The sequence below is a fragment of the Heloderma suspectum genome, chromosome 3 (genome assembly GCF_057233095.1).
Source record: "Heloderma suspectum isolate Gila_16-S chromosome 3, 16-S_ref, whole genome shotgun sequence".
Classification (NCBI taxonomy): Eukaryota; Metazoa; Chordata; class Lepidosauria; order Squamata; family Helodermatidae; genus Heloderma; species Heloderma suspectum.
The window spans coordinates 85268555-85284723 of record NC_139460.1 but is presented as its reverse complement, the minus strand read 5'-3'; the positions used below and the strand labels follow the sequence as shown (position 1 = coordinate 85284723).

The following is a 16169-nucleotide window of genomic DNA, read 5'->3' as shown; positions in this document are numbered from 1 at the left end:
TAAAGCTCCATGTAGTTTATAAACAAGTAAAACAGCACCAGCCCCAATACAGATCTTTGGGACACCCCACTATTTACATCACTGGGAGAATTTACCAATTATTCCTACTCTTTTCACTTTCTTTAAGCAGTTACTGATCCATAAGAGGATCTCTCCTCTTATCCCATGATTGCTAGGTTTGCTCAGGAGTCTTCAGTGAAGGACCCTGTCAATAGCCTTTTGCAAGCTTTGGCTATTGGACAATATAGAAATGTAATTAATTAATTAATTAATTAATTAATTAAAAGTAAACAATGTCTCCTCAGGGAGGGCACTCCAAAGCATGGAGGCTGCAGTAGGAAAGGCCTACATCTTGTGAGGACCAATTTAGCTCCTACCCAAGATGGAATTTGAAGCAGGGTTTCACCATGCTAGCTGGGGATGCTGGGAATTATAGTCCAACACATCTGGAGAAACCAGGTTGAGGAAGCCTGATCTATAGGGAAGGCAACAAGTTCATGCCACAATAATCAATTCACAGCTACCAGCAGTAGCATACAAGCTGCTTCCCTCTGTCCACTTCTCATGCCCTTCATGAACACAGGCATGGAGGACACAGAACAAAGTGATAGGATCATGTGGGAAGAACCCAATATGGAAGCTGGATTCTGTGTGGGAAAGCACTGTCATGGTTCTTCACCATGTGATCCCACATGGTTCCTCCATTGGTATGTTTCTGGAGTGGTGGGAAGCAGCCACGAGCAAGCAAGTCCTATGCTGATGACAATAAGAGTGAACCTGACCTAAGATACTCTTTTGGCATGTAGCTGATAATATGGCAAATCAGTGTTTGATTTTTCTGGGAAAGTTTTGCAGCACCTTGATTCTAGAATTAAGGGATTCGGTGAGGGCTTTATCAACCTACCAAACTGAGGGAGGCGGCCCGTTTCTGTAGAACAGATGTCCTTCTCGTGCGCAGACCTGCCGTATGAGGCAGAATAGATGTTAAGGAATTTTGGTTCCTTACAGTGGAGCTTCAGTTCTTCATTTTCACACACTGATCTGGTTTTATATTCAGCTAGAAAGGAAAGAAAAAGGCAACTCAGTTTATAAAGGGGGAAATGGACATTTGGGTAACAGAAAAAGATTTGTGCATGCTCTGCTCTTACTAGCATGTACGGGGTGCCATGGCGTGGAGTGGTCACATAACTACTGAAGGACTTAACCAACAGACCAGTAGCGGGATTTCATGAGTCAGCTATGTTTCAGGCAGGATGAGTAAGTGGCTGCTCTGTTTGTCCACATGATGCCCACTAAGCATCACAAGGGTAAACAGGATTACACAGAGTGGGGGTGGGTATCCTGTGAGGCAGATGAGCTGGGGTTCAACAACATCTGGAGGGCCACAGGTTCCCCACTCTTGACACAGAGGAATATCAGTGTGAACTAGAGTGGCCAGATAAAAAGGACACTTTTCAATAGTTGTGTAGAAGAGGGAATTTCAGCAGGTGTAGTTGCCTGCAACTCCCTCTTCTACACAACTGTTAAAAGTGCAGGAACCCTGTTCTCTTTTGCATCTGGCCATGCTAGTGTGAAATGGATTGTAAAGAGACAGCTAGCAGTAGCATCTCCCTCTGGGCTCCTTCACACAGGGCTTTTATCCTGCTATGGAGATTGCTTACTCATAGAAGTTTGAGGATCCTGTACATGATGCGGTCCTCCTCCAGGGCACCTCCTGCTCTTTGTGAGCTCTAGTGGGTTGTTTTCCATGACAAGAGAAGTTCATCATTTTCCCTCCTCTCAGCATGGAGTCGGTATAAATGAGGGTATACTGTTTAAAGTCACTTTTATTGCAAATAAAGCAACAGCGCCACCTAGTGACTTTGTAATGAAACACATAGCCCTTATGGAGAAGTTTAGGGTTTTTTTAAAGCCACGTGGAAAGGACGCAATCGAATCCCACAAAGATTCCGGAAGCAGAAGCCCCAGTAAATAGCAGGATTTTTAGCCTTGAGTGATAAAGCCCCCCCCCCCCCCCCCGGTAAAGCAGCAGCTTTTCTAACAGTTGCAACCATAGGAATAACTGCTTCATGCTTTTGGCTGCATCCATGTATATAAAAGACGCTTGCTCCTTGGGAGGAAAGCTATGGCAAACCTAGAAAGCATAGTAAGAAGCAGAGACATCACCTTGCCGACAAAGGTTCGTATAATCAAAGCTATGGTTTTCCGGTAGTAATGTATGGCTGTGAGAGCTGGACTATAAGGAAGGCTGAGCGCGAAGAATTGATGCTTTCGAACTGTGGTGCTGGAGAAGACTGTTACGAGTCCCCTGGACTGCAAGGAGGTCAAATCAGTCCATCCTAAAGGAAATCAATCCTGACTGCTCATTGGAAGGACAGATCCTGAAGCTTCAGTAAATATTTTGGCCACCTAATGCGAAGAGAAAACTCCCTGGAAAAGACCCTGATGCTGGGAAAGATTGAAGACAAAAGGAGAAGGGGACGGCAGGGGATGAGATGGCTAGATAGCATCACCACTGCAATGAATATGAACTTGAGCACGCTCCGGGAGCGTGCGGAGGACAGGAAGGCCTGGCGTGCTATGGTCCATGGGGTCACGAAGAGTCGGACACGACTTAACGACTGAACAACAACAACATGTATATATCGAAGTTCACACTGAAGTTTCTCCTTCACAGAATTTTGTACTGGGGCAGAAGGGATCATGTGGACGGAAAAAAGGGAGCTGCATTTATCTGTGGACAGACTCTAAGGCAACCATGTCTTTAATCAAATAAGATAAGCCACAGGTCTCTGCATTTATTAATTTCTCTGTTTCTAAATAAACCTCATTGATTTTGAAGGCAATAGTTCTGAGTCATGATCTGGGGACCACAGCTTTAGGTTCATGATCTTTAACTGATCATTCAGGCTTCCTATGCTATTGAGTTTTAGTCTGGTTCATTAACAAAAGAAAAGTTCATTACTGAAAGTGCATTGTTGTGTGTGTGCGCGCGCGCGTGCAATGTCCCTGTTTGCTCTGCCAGACACTCCAATTCATTGATGAAATATGCTCACAGAGCTCCTACGTGATTTGATGTGAGGTGGGTTGGCACAGGAGAGACGAATGTTCTGTTCATGGCATGGTGGTTATGGAATTAAAAAAAAAAGGTAAAGGTGACCCCAACCAGTCATGTCTGACTCTAGGGTGTGGTGCTGATCTCCATTTCTAAGCCGAAGAGCCAGCGCTGTCCAAAGACGCTTCCGTGGTCATGTGGCCAGCATGACTGAACACCGATGTGCATGGAACGCTGTTACCTTTTCCGCAAAAGCGGTACCTATTTATCGACTTGCAATTTCTTGCTTTCGAACTGCTAGGTTGGCAGGAGCTGGGACTGAAGACGGGAGCTCACTCCGTCACGCGGCACTCGGGTCTCAAACTGCTGTCCTGCCGACCTTCCAGTCTGCAGTTCAGCGTCTTAACCACTAAGCCACCGCGGTCCTTGGTTATGGAATACCCCCCCCAAAAGGGGCCAGCTTGGCCCAGTCGCTGTTCACCTTCCAGAAAACCATGAAAACCAGGCTTAAAAAAAAAAAAGGATTTTGGACGCTGAAGCGAACAAGTGTTGCTAAACTACTTGGGGGGTGCTTTTTTGTTTTTACTCTGATGCCACTGTTTCCTGTGTTATGTATCTGCTGTTGATCGTGTATTTTATGTGATTTTTATTTTTATCTGTTTTATTATATATTATTTTGTTTCCTTAAATGTTGTTATTTTTGTGCATTTTTGTAAGCTAGCTTTGTAGATGACAGGTTCCCCCTGGAATGTAAGCATGAGGTACTAAATACAGCACATAAATAAAAATGAATACATGTGCAGGAAGTTGGGCGTATTTGCCTCAACAGTCCTTCAAAGCAATCATTTTTATTTACATTTTATTTGGACTCTGAAGCTAAAAAGCACAGTTTGCATATGCATGCCTGCTCAGAGGTAAGTCTTATTGTTTTCCATGGAGCTTCCTCCCAGGTAAATGTGTATAGCAGCTTTCTCCAATCTGGTGTGCCTCCAGATCAGCAGCCCCCAGCCAATATGGCTGGCTGTGGATGCTGGGAGTTGTAGTCCAACACACATTGAGGAGGGCTGGTGTATAGGATTGCAGCCTTAACCACTTTTGACACAATATTCTTATCCAGAGTTCTCTGTGACAAAAAGTAATGATGGTCAGAAGTTTAGATGGCTTTATAAAAGGACTAGACAAATTTATAGAGGAGAGATTTGTGAATGGTTAATAGTTAAATAGAATGGCCATGTTTAGAGGCAGTGTGCCTCTGAATAACAGGTGCTGTGGATATAACAAGAGGGGATGGCCCTGCTTTGTACGATTCTCAGAGGTATCTGAATGGCCATTGCTGGAAACAGGATACTAAACTAGAATGTCAGTCTGATCCAGCAGGGCTCTCCTTATATTTTTAAGACATTTTATTCTGAATTCAACCCAAAAGATCTGTTAGGCAATTTTTATGTCATTAATAAACGTTAAGTAAGGGCATTTTTAAAGAAAGATGGAAAACATTTGGGCTGGAACTGAATTCTGATAATACAGTCAGACTCTATAAATAATTTTCATTGTACCTTAAGATGCACAGCATTAAAATGATCTAACAATCTACATCTCTGGTGAAAATACTATAGAGTGAGAAGTTCTGGCAAGAGATGCTACTGATCACTTCCAGAAGATTCAGTAACATCTGAACACTGCATCTGTATGGCTAATCATATTGACACAGAACCTTTTGGCAGAATACTGGAAATTATTCAGAATACGATCTACTTCTGAAAGGCTGGAGGGGGAAAAAGAAAGGTTGGAGGGGGAAATTATTCAGCATTTGAAGGGCAGCAGAGATGCAGGGGGGATGACATATTTTTACCTAGTGGATGTAGATGACCCCTGTCCCTGTCCACCTCCTCATCTGCTGATCCCCACATCTTCAAAAGCCCTTGTGCGCACAGCTGATGTCAAGGACAGGATGAGAATGCTGTAGATCAGCCCTCGCCATCCTGGTGCCTCTAAATATGTTGGACTACATTGGCCATGGTGGCTGGGGATGATGGGAGTTGTAGTCCAGCACATCTTGAGGGTGCCGGGTTAGGGTAGGCTGCTGTAGGCCCACCTTCTTTCTGTGCCCATCTCTGCTTTTTTTCTGTGGAAAAACCTTTTCTCTGCGGTGGTGTGTGCGTGTATGCCTCATCTTGCTAGGGCTGAGGGAAATTGTTCCTCTGGAGCAGCTGTGAGTAAGGTGGCAGATTTGGGTTGTAACCTTAGGGAAACTAAGGATTTTGAGGGTTAGCATCAAGATGAAACTGGTGACAGAATTTCCAGGGGAGAAACCATGTTTCAAAAACAATGAAGAGTCTTGTTGCACCTTAAACTTCCAGTTCCTAAACACATTTATCTGAAATGAAGTCCTTTTGATTTCAGTGGGATGTGATTTCAAATAGATGCATTTAGGATTGTAGCCTTAATCAAACCAATTAGTTTTGTCAACAAAAACAATCAGGGGTGCTTCCAGATGAGGCTTTTATAGCTCCATTGTGTTGTCTCATTCATGAAAATTTACAGGGACTCCAAATGACATCTCCTACTTGTACACCCCCACCTGTGTTTTCTCACCGCTTTTCCCCTACTTTTCTTAACGCAGAAAATCCATTAGGAAGAAAAAGATGGAACAGCTGCAGAATGCCTTTTGAGTGGTAACACTAGGAGTCCTCTGTCTGGAAGCACCCAAAACAAATGTAAATCCCATTGATTTCAGTCGATCTAACCTAAGTAGGACTAAGTCTGGATCCAAACTTAACACATTTATTATGGCAAGAGGTTTAGTGTCAACTTCATCTGATGAAGTGGTCTGTGGCCCACAGAAGCATATACCATTCTAGAATTGTTAAATTAAAGGTGCCACAAGACTTTTGTTGTTTTCGATGACAAAACTAATTGGTTTGATTAAGGTTACAACTCCAGACACATCTATTTGAAGTCAAAAGGAGTTAATTTCAAGTAAATTTGTTTGGAAGCAGTGTTCCAGAGACATAAAACTAATTCTTTAATTTGAAATGTAACAATCTATGGTTCTATTTTCCTTGAGAATAACCTGACATACATTTTTATCAACTTCAGGAAACAACATTATTCAAAAGTCCTTGACGTTTCCCCATGGCTGCCTATTATTTGTTCCAAAGCTAAGGTATGCTGTCCAGTAGGCAAACAAGTAATGCATGTTCTGGTATTAAAAGTTAACATAATAGGATAATAAAATATAAGATAACATGAGAATATTCTCCAGAACAACAGAATAACTTCTTGGCCTTAAGCAAATAAGTGAAATTAAGCAAACGACTAAAGAAGAGAGGCCCGATCCAGTTATATTTAGAAATGACTAAGCCCCCTTGAAAGCAAGGTAACTCAAGTTAGTCATGACTAATGTCTTCCGTTAGCTTCAATGGTACTTAAGTCACTAGCTTTAATACTGTTCCAGCAAAAGAGATGGATGGATAGAAGTGTATTTCCATATGTGGAATCCTTTCATGAACTGGGAAGGAAACACAGATTAGATACGGATATTGTGATGGACATTTCAATACAGAGCACCCGATGGCAATCTCCACCTGTACTGCATAGTGTGAATGGAGATCTGAATTTCTACTCATCCTGTAATGTACATCCCTACTACACTAACTCAGGTTATTTGCTAGTCTTGTGCACAACTGCCATGGGATAGGCTTCCAAGGAGGCTGACTTACTTTTGAGTAAATATCCAGAGGATCAAATTGAATTTCTATCCATAGCTAAATTCAACCCAATCAACACATTTAAATCAATGGGACTAGGCTCCCTACATTCATCACCCACTGAAACTCTTTCTTCAAGTTGTTCAGCAGACAGAAGTCTGCTAAGTAAAATACAGTGGAGACTGCTTTTGTAAAAGCAAAGACACAATCCAGTGAACCCCTTTCATGACTGTCTGGATGAAATAAATTAAAATAAAGTTCTTAAATCCCATTGACCTTAATGGAATTGAGTCACAATGAAGTTTTTCTAGTTTGGGTCCCAAACTTCTGTGATCTAAATACATATAATCCCCAACAGGAAAATTACTAAAACAAAAACAAAATCTATTTTAGCCTCAAAATAGAAAATTGTTCATACCTTTGAATTGTCCAATATAAGCAATATTAGATTAGAAATCCCAACTCAGTCAACAAACAGATTTTGGCCTTTAGAACACATCCAGCTATTAATATTACACACAGTGCTGTACATGTCAAGGGTGTTTCAAAGAGAGGTATTATTTATTCCTCAAACTTCTCTTTCACTTGACTTCAAAGCATTGTTACAATAGGGGTGATATAAGTACCTGCCATCTCATTTTGAGCATGGTCTTTCCATGGAAAAAGAAAGAACACAAGACAGAGGATGTCATGCCCTGACTGGAGGAGTCCTCCTCAGAGGAGGCTCCAGAAGCCCAGGGTACCCCAGACCAGGGCCTGCCACCAGACTCACAGGTGCCGTAGCCCTCTGGGGAGGTGGTTGCAGGGCCATCCCTGTCAGGAGAAAGGGACTCTGCCTCTGAGGCAGAGGCTGAGCAACCCCCTGACCCCTGGGAGCATGATCACCTCAAGCAATAGGCTAGTACACACCTTCCTGTGTGAAGGAGTGCTCGCCTCCAGAAAAGGTCTCCTCAGCAGAAAGCAACTCCTCAGCAATAGGCTCTGGAAAGAAAGCTCTTATTACTGCAGCTGAGCTCTGGGTGGGGTCCACCTGGCTTTGGGCTTAAAAGCCTTCACTAGAAAGCCAGCCAGTGGTGGAACAGCTTGGCCCATCTAGTCTTGGTTGTGTACTTTGCCTCCTGAATTGTGCCCTGTGACTGATGCTCCATTTACTAAATTTCTGGGCTGTATAACCTATCTGACTGATTTACTGTGTTTGATGTCTTGCCTGTTATCATGACTACTCCTGCTGCTGCCTGATCCTCATTGCCTGCCTGTCTGTGTTCTGACCTCTCCCTGGATTTTGACCACTCCCGCCTTAGCCTAAATCTTGTTGGACTGAAAACTGTGTGCTTGACCATTTGCTTGCCAACTAGACTATTCTATTGCGTCACCCCCAGTATTTGCTTGTAAAGAGCCAAGCCTCAGTCTAGAGCAGGACAGAGGATGAGAGAGAATTGTGAGCTAAATATTGTGCTGCTAATATAGATATGATCATATTCTGCATATTCAAAGGAAAGTGCAACGATAAATGTATGTTTTCTTCTTCTTTAATTCATAATGAGAATTAAAGAGGAAGAATGTGGTGCAAATGATAGGTGCAAATGAGAGCTGTTATCAGTGGCCAAGAATATATATTACAGTGAGTGGTACAGATAGGTCATGTTAGACTGGGGGTGGGCAACTGTGGGAGACCTGGGAGCCATTTTCTCCCATGGGATGACACCACCCTGAAAATATTTTTTTTAAAAAACCAGAAGTTTACGGCCAAAATTTGGTGGCAAAGTGCTCTGTAGTACTACAAGGGTTACATCTAGCTTGTTTGCAAGCTAAATTTGATCTCTGTAGTACTTGGGAGTGCTATGGACACATTTGTTTGGGGGTGGGGGGAACCCTGCCATTGCCACTTCCAGCACTGAGGCAGGGGGCACTAGTAGCTGTGTGTTGCCCACCCCTGTTTTAAACTCTGGACTTATCCTATGCATGTTTAGACAGAAAAAAGTCCTAAAACTCCTAGCATGCCCCAGCCAGCCTGGCTGGCTTATGCGGGCCCTCTTTAGACACCCATGTATATTACTTCAGTTGTGAAGCACACAACTAGCATTTCTCTTCTTCCTTCCCACAATTTCATGCTTTACAACTGTTTCTACATTCCTGATAGATTAGAGCAAACAATGCAAACCCCTGTTTACAAACCTAGTAAAGAAGAAATAATCAAAGCATATGTAGTTTTGTATTTTAAACTCATTTAAATCACAGCACTATCATGATTACAGGAATAAAATGGAGTTTATTTCTGCTACCCTGATCCTAAATATATTTATTTGGGAATAAGCAGCATTTTGTTGTAGAAAAGGGTAATATATTTTAAAAGTAGAAATAATAAAATTAGCCTCTGTAACCATGTACATGCCCTCTTAGCTACTCCCTACCTCTAAAATGTTTAACAAGAATGCTGCCACAGGTGCTGACCTAGGGCCTGTTTGCCACTGCCCTCATCACCTGCTGCTCTCTGGGTGGTCATGGGGGGGGGGAGCTGTAGAGGCTTGGGATTTTAGCTCCTAGCTGCGCCACTGAGTACAGTATCCCTGAGGGATGCTTCTTGACAGAAGTAGTAGCCAGCAGACCGATTCTAACTTCTATTCTTTGTAGATACCAGTTTGTACATCTGTTTATTCTTGTTTTGGACCAATTTTTAAAACAACAATAAAATGTTAATGAATTTATATTTTACAAAACAGCTTACTGAAGACAGACGGATGTATGCCCATGTATCACTGGGTTATATTGCTATGGGCTACTGTGAGACACCAAATGCAGGAGCATCTGTGGATTACAATGAGTTGGGAATCCGATTTAGTCTCTTCACTTCACAACCCCTCACTGTTCTGTATCTTTTGATGTGTCTTTTACGCTGCTGAGGACACCAACCTTCTACGTCTCCTTTTCTGCTTGTTTAGTTTGATTGTTTTGGAATGTTCTTCCTGAGGGCTCTGCAAATACACTTTAAATTATCGATTACAGCTGCCTTTCCCACCTTGGTGCTTTCCAGATGTTTTGAACTTCAACTCTCATAAGCCCCAGCCAGCAGGAATGCTGGGAGTTGTAGTCCAAAACATCTGGAGGGCACCAGGTTGGGAAAGGCTAGCATCCTGAAGTTGCTTGTAACATTGTGATCCAGTGAAATCCTGGGTTCCAACTCTGGGTTGTCTCTCCCTCAACAACCCAGAGTTCCCAATGTGTATACAATGTTAAGCAACCCATACACAGAGCATCCCTGGGTTGTTCAGCTCTGGGTTGTTATCAATTGAGCACAAGTGAGTGTCCTGGCTCCCTCCTGCTGATTGCTCCTGCTGCAAGCAGGAACAGCTGAACAACCCAAGGATGCTCTGTCTATGGATAGTTTAACATTGTTTTCAAAAACCCTGGGTTGTTGTGACATGCAAACTGGGCCTCAGTAGTCAATAGTTTTTGTTATTTTCTTCCCTAGATGTCTTATGTCCTTTTAGAATGTAGGGGTAGTTTGGTGGGGGTAATTTCCAGTTATTTTTGATAATACCCATAAAGACACTGCTGAAAAGCAGCTGCAAGGCAGCCTTTTGGTTCTGTAGAATGTCTATGTATATTGCCAGCCAGTTATGACTGTATAAATAGTGAAGAATAATGTCACAGGAAAAGTCACAGACTTTGGTTCAGTGACTGGGAAGTCACTGTAAAGCTTTGCATAGATCCATGCAAGGACTTCTACAGTGGCACTACAAACAAAACAAAAAGCAACACATACACACACAAACAACACTTGCCTGTTCTACGAATTACTTACTAGGTTTGCATTTAAAGGAGACTAGGAGGTATTTAGTGATTCCTGGACATAGATCAGGTCCAAAAACCCGACTATTGACAAGGAGTTGGCAGGCTCTCAGGTCCTGGCATTCATCCAGTACTTTCTAAAACAATGAGCAAAAAAGCACAGTCTTGAAAAACAGATTATGATACTATACAACAATTCAAACTCTGACATTTTAAGATCTATGCATGATAGCTGTTATCCACCGGTAACTGGTAAAATTACTGTTTATAGTAATAATACAGTGATGTCCAAGCCAAACAGAGTGAAATAATAGTATGAATCAATTGGTATGAATGCCCCAGTTCTACAGTGCAGGTTTGGATGTGAGAAAACAAGGTTCAAATCCCCACTAAGGAATGCTTCATGGTTATCAAAGTGGCAGATATCTTGGAAAAACAGAACGGTGTAGAGAGCCAGTGTGGTGTAGTGGCTAGAGTGTTGGACTGGGAGCTGGGAGATCCAGATTCGAGTCCTCAGTTGGCCATGGAAGCTCATTGGGTGACTTTGGGCCAATCACAGACTCTCAGCCCAATACCTCACAGGGTCGTTGTTGTGAGGGTAAAATGGAGAGGAGGAGGATCATGTAAGCCTCCTTGGGTTCCTTGCAAGAGGAAAAAAGGCAGGATATGAATGCAATAAATAAATAAATTTTGTTACAACAGGATAACATTCTAGAATTTGTCATGTGTGAAGCAGCCCTAAGACTAAGAACTCATGTAGCTTTTGAAAATAGGGGCTAGGGGCCTAACTTCATAATTAAAATGGTGATAGTGGCTGTTGTTCAGATTAGCAGTTTTAATCCTGCTGCAACTTCTAGTGAATGAAAAACCAATCAATAATCTGGGATGTAACTGATACTTTGAAAGGTGTTAATCACTGAAATTTACATACAGCATAATTCATTCCTTACACAGAACATAATTCATTACTGTCATGAATGAATGAACTAATATGAGGGGCTGATTAGGCTTCAGGTATTTATAGACTGTGGACTTGCTGCAACTATTAACACTAAGAGACAACTTGTTCTTAGCTATTGTTCTCAGATTCCTGGAACTAGTACCTCCCGAGCAGAAATTATAAAAGTTGGCAGGATATTACAATTTGCGTATAAAGCAGTGAAAGAGAATTGATGTCCAAAGATGTATTGTAAATGGACTGTAAAATGTGGCAATATCTGAAAAGCTTACATTCTATAATTCAGGCAAACAATAAAAATACTTTTAAACAGGATCGAAGAGGAGAAAAATTAACACCTGTATAAGCCAATTGTGAATTCCTACTATGTTCTTGTGGCTTAACCTGCAATTATACTAGGCTAGAATCAGTGTCTTATTAAAATCTCTTAATATTTTACACTGAGGGGGAAACAACCTACAAATAACAACAGGCCATGGCTTATTTCCCCCTGCAACAAGCCACACTGCCCTGATTTGGATGACACAAGCCATGCCTGGGTGGGTAATTAGGCAAACGGTGTCTGGCATGCGCAACGGATTAAACAAGACACCATGGCTTGTTTAAGCTGTAGTGATGGTGCAAACCAGGCCACAGTATTTTATAAGTGATGCCTTTTATAACTTCATGCAGCAGTCTTATATCACTTACCTGGGAGTAAGTCTCATTGAACTCAATGGAGCTTACTTCTGAGTAGATATTTATAGGACTGCATTCTTAGTGTTGAGTTGGCTATACAGCAAGATCTGGTGACAAATATAATCAAAACTGGAGATGGTCAGAACGCTCACAGATTAGAAGATTCCTTTCACCCCTTCAGCAAATAGACTTCTGTATAATGTTCTTGGTTCTTTCTGTAAAATAATACTGTGCTTGGGTTATCTCTGTGTTCCAGAGAGTGAGTAGGATGAGATCATCAGAGTTTGTTTCCAGCAATTTGCTATGCCATATGTATCTGAGATTTGAGAGAACTAGAGGGCTTTTTTAGAAGACAGTGCCAGACATATAACTTTCATTTGAGTGCTATGTGAACATATCTGTAAAAGATTATATTGTTTTTCTATGTCCACTTGTCAGTTGGGATGTGCAATGGCCTTGAAGAATTCTTCTGTGCAAATTTTGCTAAATCCCCAAAGATTTGTTAGGCCAAATTCAGCCCCGATGTCATGCTAGTAAGGACACAAAGAACAGATCATGTGACCTCACATTTTTATAAGGACAGCTGTACTTTCACATGGCCCCAAAGGTCACCTTTCAGCTGTTAGTTGCAGTGAAGAGCATACAAGCCATGCTTATAAAACCGGTATTCCAACCAATACTGTTACACACACAAAATACTAGGAAATCACATTAAACTATCAAAATGTGGCATTCTGCTTCACTGAAATATAGTTCTTCTTTACTGAAGAACTTTTAATGTTTCTACAAATACAAATACCCCTGCATAACAGACTGAAATCAAACAGTAAAAGGTTTCACCCCATTGAGATGAGAAGTTTCACATATTGGTTATTAGTTGTTATGCAACTGATGAAGGTATAGGGCTTCTATCTACAAAAGATGGTTGGCTTTATTACAACCACCACCTTCCAGTTATTATTTCTTTACAACATCGTGCAGTGAACTCCACTGCCTGAGAGAATGCATTCCCGGCTTGTTCTATGAATACTGGGAATTCATACCAATTAGGATCCTGAACTAGTTTAACATTTGAACCTAAATTATCTTCATTAATGCTTGTGAGAAGAAGAAATGAAGACAACCAAGGCCTCTTTCAGTAAGAGTTTGTTATATCTCCATTTTGATCAATTCCAATATTAATGATGTCACTGTAACTATAATTATGATTTTATCTAATAAATGCACTGTATTTTATTTGTAACAAATTGTAAAATTTGTATATCATTTGTAATGACATGTGCATTATAATTACTTGCATATTGCAAAGATATAACAGAGATCTGAAAATGTTTATCATCAATGTTTTGATGGAAAATATATCCATCAGAACAATGATTAGGGTTGATCAAATTCTATCAGTTTCCAGAGCAGAGGAGAGAAGCTAGGCAATTCGCCTCTGCTGAGAGACCAGCTGCCTCTGGCTTGCCCCAACTGACACCTAGCCAGTGGTCATTCAATCAGGCTACCTGAACTGTTTCCATCTCACCTGGTTGTAATAAGAACAGCAACGTTAAGAACTGGTGCCTGAGCTAGCTTTTGTCCTCCTCCCTCCCCATTCCTTTTTCCTTAGGTGTCATGTGATGTCTTTTAGACTGCATCTCCAGAGCAGGGACGGTCTTACTACTGATATTTGTAAGCCGCTCTAGGAACCTTTTTGGCTAAAAAGCTGGGTAAAAGTGCTTTAAATAAATAATACGTTCTTGTAAAAGCACTTGTACACAACAGCCTGAATACAAATGAAAGAGCAACTTGTGGTACCACCAAGATGTGCAATTCTTCTTTCAATTGCTTTAAAGACACAGATCGGAAGTGTCATGTTACTCTCCCAACTGATACGTTACTTGTCTAAGGCATGGAACATGATTGACTCAACTCTCCAGAAGAATGTTCTCTTTATTAGATTTTGTTGTACAATTTGTTAAGCAACAAAACAGAAACAGAAAAAAATGGGTGTATGTTGCATATGGCTCTGTGTTAGTATCAGTTTGTCCTTGTATGATACAAAGCTGCGTTGGTACATGACCAACACAGACTAACATAAAGTTCAGCTGACTTCAGGTAGGTGAAAACCAGCTACTTGATGGGGCAGCCTTCCTCAACCTGGTACCCTCCAGATGTGCTGGACTACAACTCCCACCATCCCCAGCCTGCATGCATGGCTGGAGATGCTGAGAATTATAGTGCAACACATTTAGAGGGCAACAGGTTGGGGAAGGCTATGACAGGGAATCAAGGAACTCAGAAACTATACATTTGGTTGGTTGCAATCATTTAGGCTGGGACGGTTGCAAAGTTGCCTCATGTGAACAACACATTTTTACATATTTTATTACTTATGAAGCAAAAGGTTGTGCACTTGGAAAGCTGACATGTGATTTTGTGAGAAATGGCTTTTGCCTCCTCCTCCTCTTCTGAGATGTCTTCTGACTAACTAACCAAGTTTATCTGAACACAGTGAACCTTACCTCCAAGTAAACATAGGACTGCGCTGTTCATGTCTGCTGTATGGCCCTTGAAAAGGAAGAAACCCTGTGGTTGTAAGTTAGGCAAATAGAGGACTCTAAGCCAGGAGAACATGCTACCTTTCCAACAACTTAAACGTGTTGAATGCTGAATGTCCACTCTCATTAAAAAACAAAACAAAAACAAATAAACATAACATATAAAATACTAAAATGTACAGGTTATCCTGAATAGTTCCTCAGAAAATAGCCTTGCCTCGGATCTAGTAGTTCCATATTCATTAACTTTTACCCTGTATTGTAATTTGTAGCCAGTGTGTTACCATAGTCTTTCCCCTTTCCTTTCCTCTTCGTTTTGAGAACCCTAAAAATCTTCCTAAACTAAATATCAGTCAGGAAAAGGCTCTTTTACCTGCCTGCTGCAAGATCTCCCTTCAAGTTCCAAGTATTTTCATGTGGTCTTTGTCCGTTTTGCCAAATGAATTCCAGCTGAGGAATTCTAAGTCCTTACATTTTATGTCCCTCAGCGTTTTTATTTTTATTATTGTGTCTTCAAGATACCTGAAGAAAAGCTCATATAATTTTTCAATAAATTTTAGTACAGGATAAAATGCCAAGTGGTATCAAAGAGCAATGAGCTTGCTTCTAAACTCAGCCAGGAGTGTGAACTCTCAATGTGCTCTATAAAAAGGTGTCCCTAACCAGTTGTGTCCGACTCTAGGGTGCAGTGCTCATCCCCGTTTCTAAGCCGAAGAGCCAGCGCTGTCCGAAGATGCTTCCGTGGTCATGTGGCTGGCATGACTGAACACCGAGGTGCACGGAATGCTGTTACCTTTCCTGCCGAGGCGGTACCTATTTATCTACTTGCAATTTCTTGCTTTCGAACTGCTAGGTTGGCAGAAGCTGGGACTGAAGATGGGAGCTCACTCCATCATGCAGCACTCGGGTCTTGAACTGCTGACCTGCCGACCTTCCAGTCTGCATTTCAGCTCTATAGTGCAGTCCTATATATGTCTACTCAGAAGGAAGCCCACTGAGTTCAATGGGACTTAGTCACAGGTAACTTACCCAAGACACAATGGGACCTACTTCTGAATAAATATGTGTAGGAAGGATTGCTCTGCACTTCATGCAAATCAACAGGATTATGGATATTACAGTGTAGGGTTCTCTCAAGGTCAGGAACCCTACTGTTATTGTCTACCATAATTTGTGTCCATATTCTTTATGTTGTTGTTTTCCTAAATTCCTCTAAACCTAGGAAACAATGACTGATTTGGTATGATCACACAGGAGAGTGTTAGCAATGTTCCCAGGTGAGGAAAATTTAAATACAACTGGTTTATCTAGCATGATGAACCAGACTGTCATGGTTTCTGAGGTGGGGGATTACTATGATGCAGAGCAAAATTCTTGCCTTCATGTCTATAAAGACAATTGACTTTATTTGTCTATAGGAAGACTGTAAGATCAGT

General features: G+C 41.5%; 1 protein-coding gene across 2 annotated transcripts in view; it reads right to left on the bottom strand.

Moving 5' to 3' along the window:
* Positions 1-16169, bottom strand: part of EVA1C (eva-1 homolog C) — an 84652-nt gene that overhangs the window by 26834 nt on the left and 41649 nt on the right. For both annotated transcript variants that reach the window (XM_084843623.1, XM_084843624.1), the window contains 2 exons: positions 10568-10691; positions 905-1057 (listed from right to left, as the gene is read on the bottom strand). In XM_084843623.1, coding sequence (XP_084699749.1) covers positions 905-1057; positions 10568-10691 — 277 coding nt within the window. The remainder of the gene's footprint in view (positions 1-904; positions 1058-10567; positions 10692-16169) is intronic.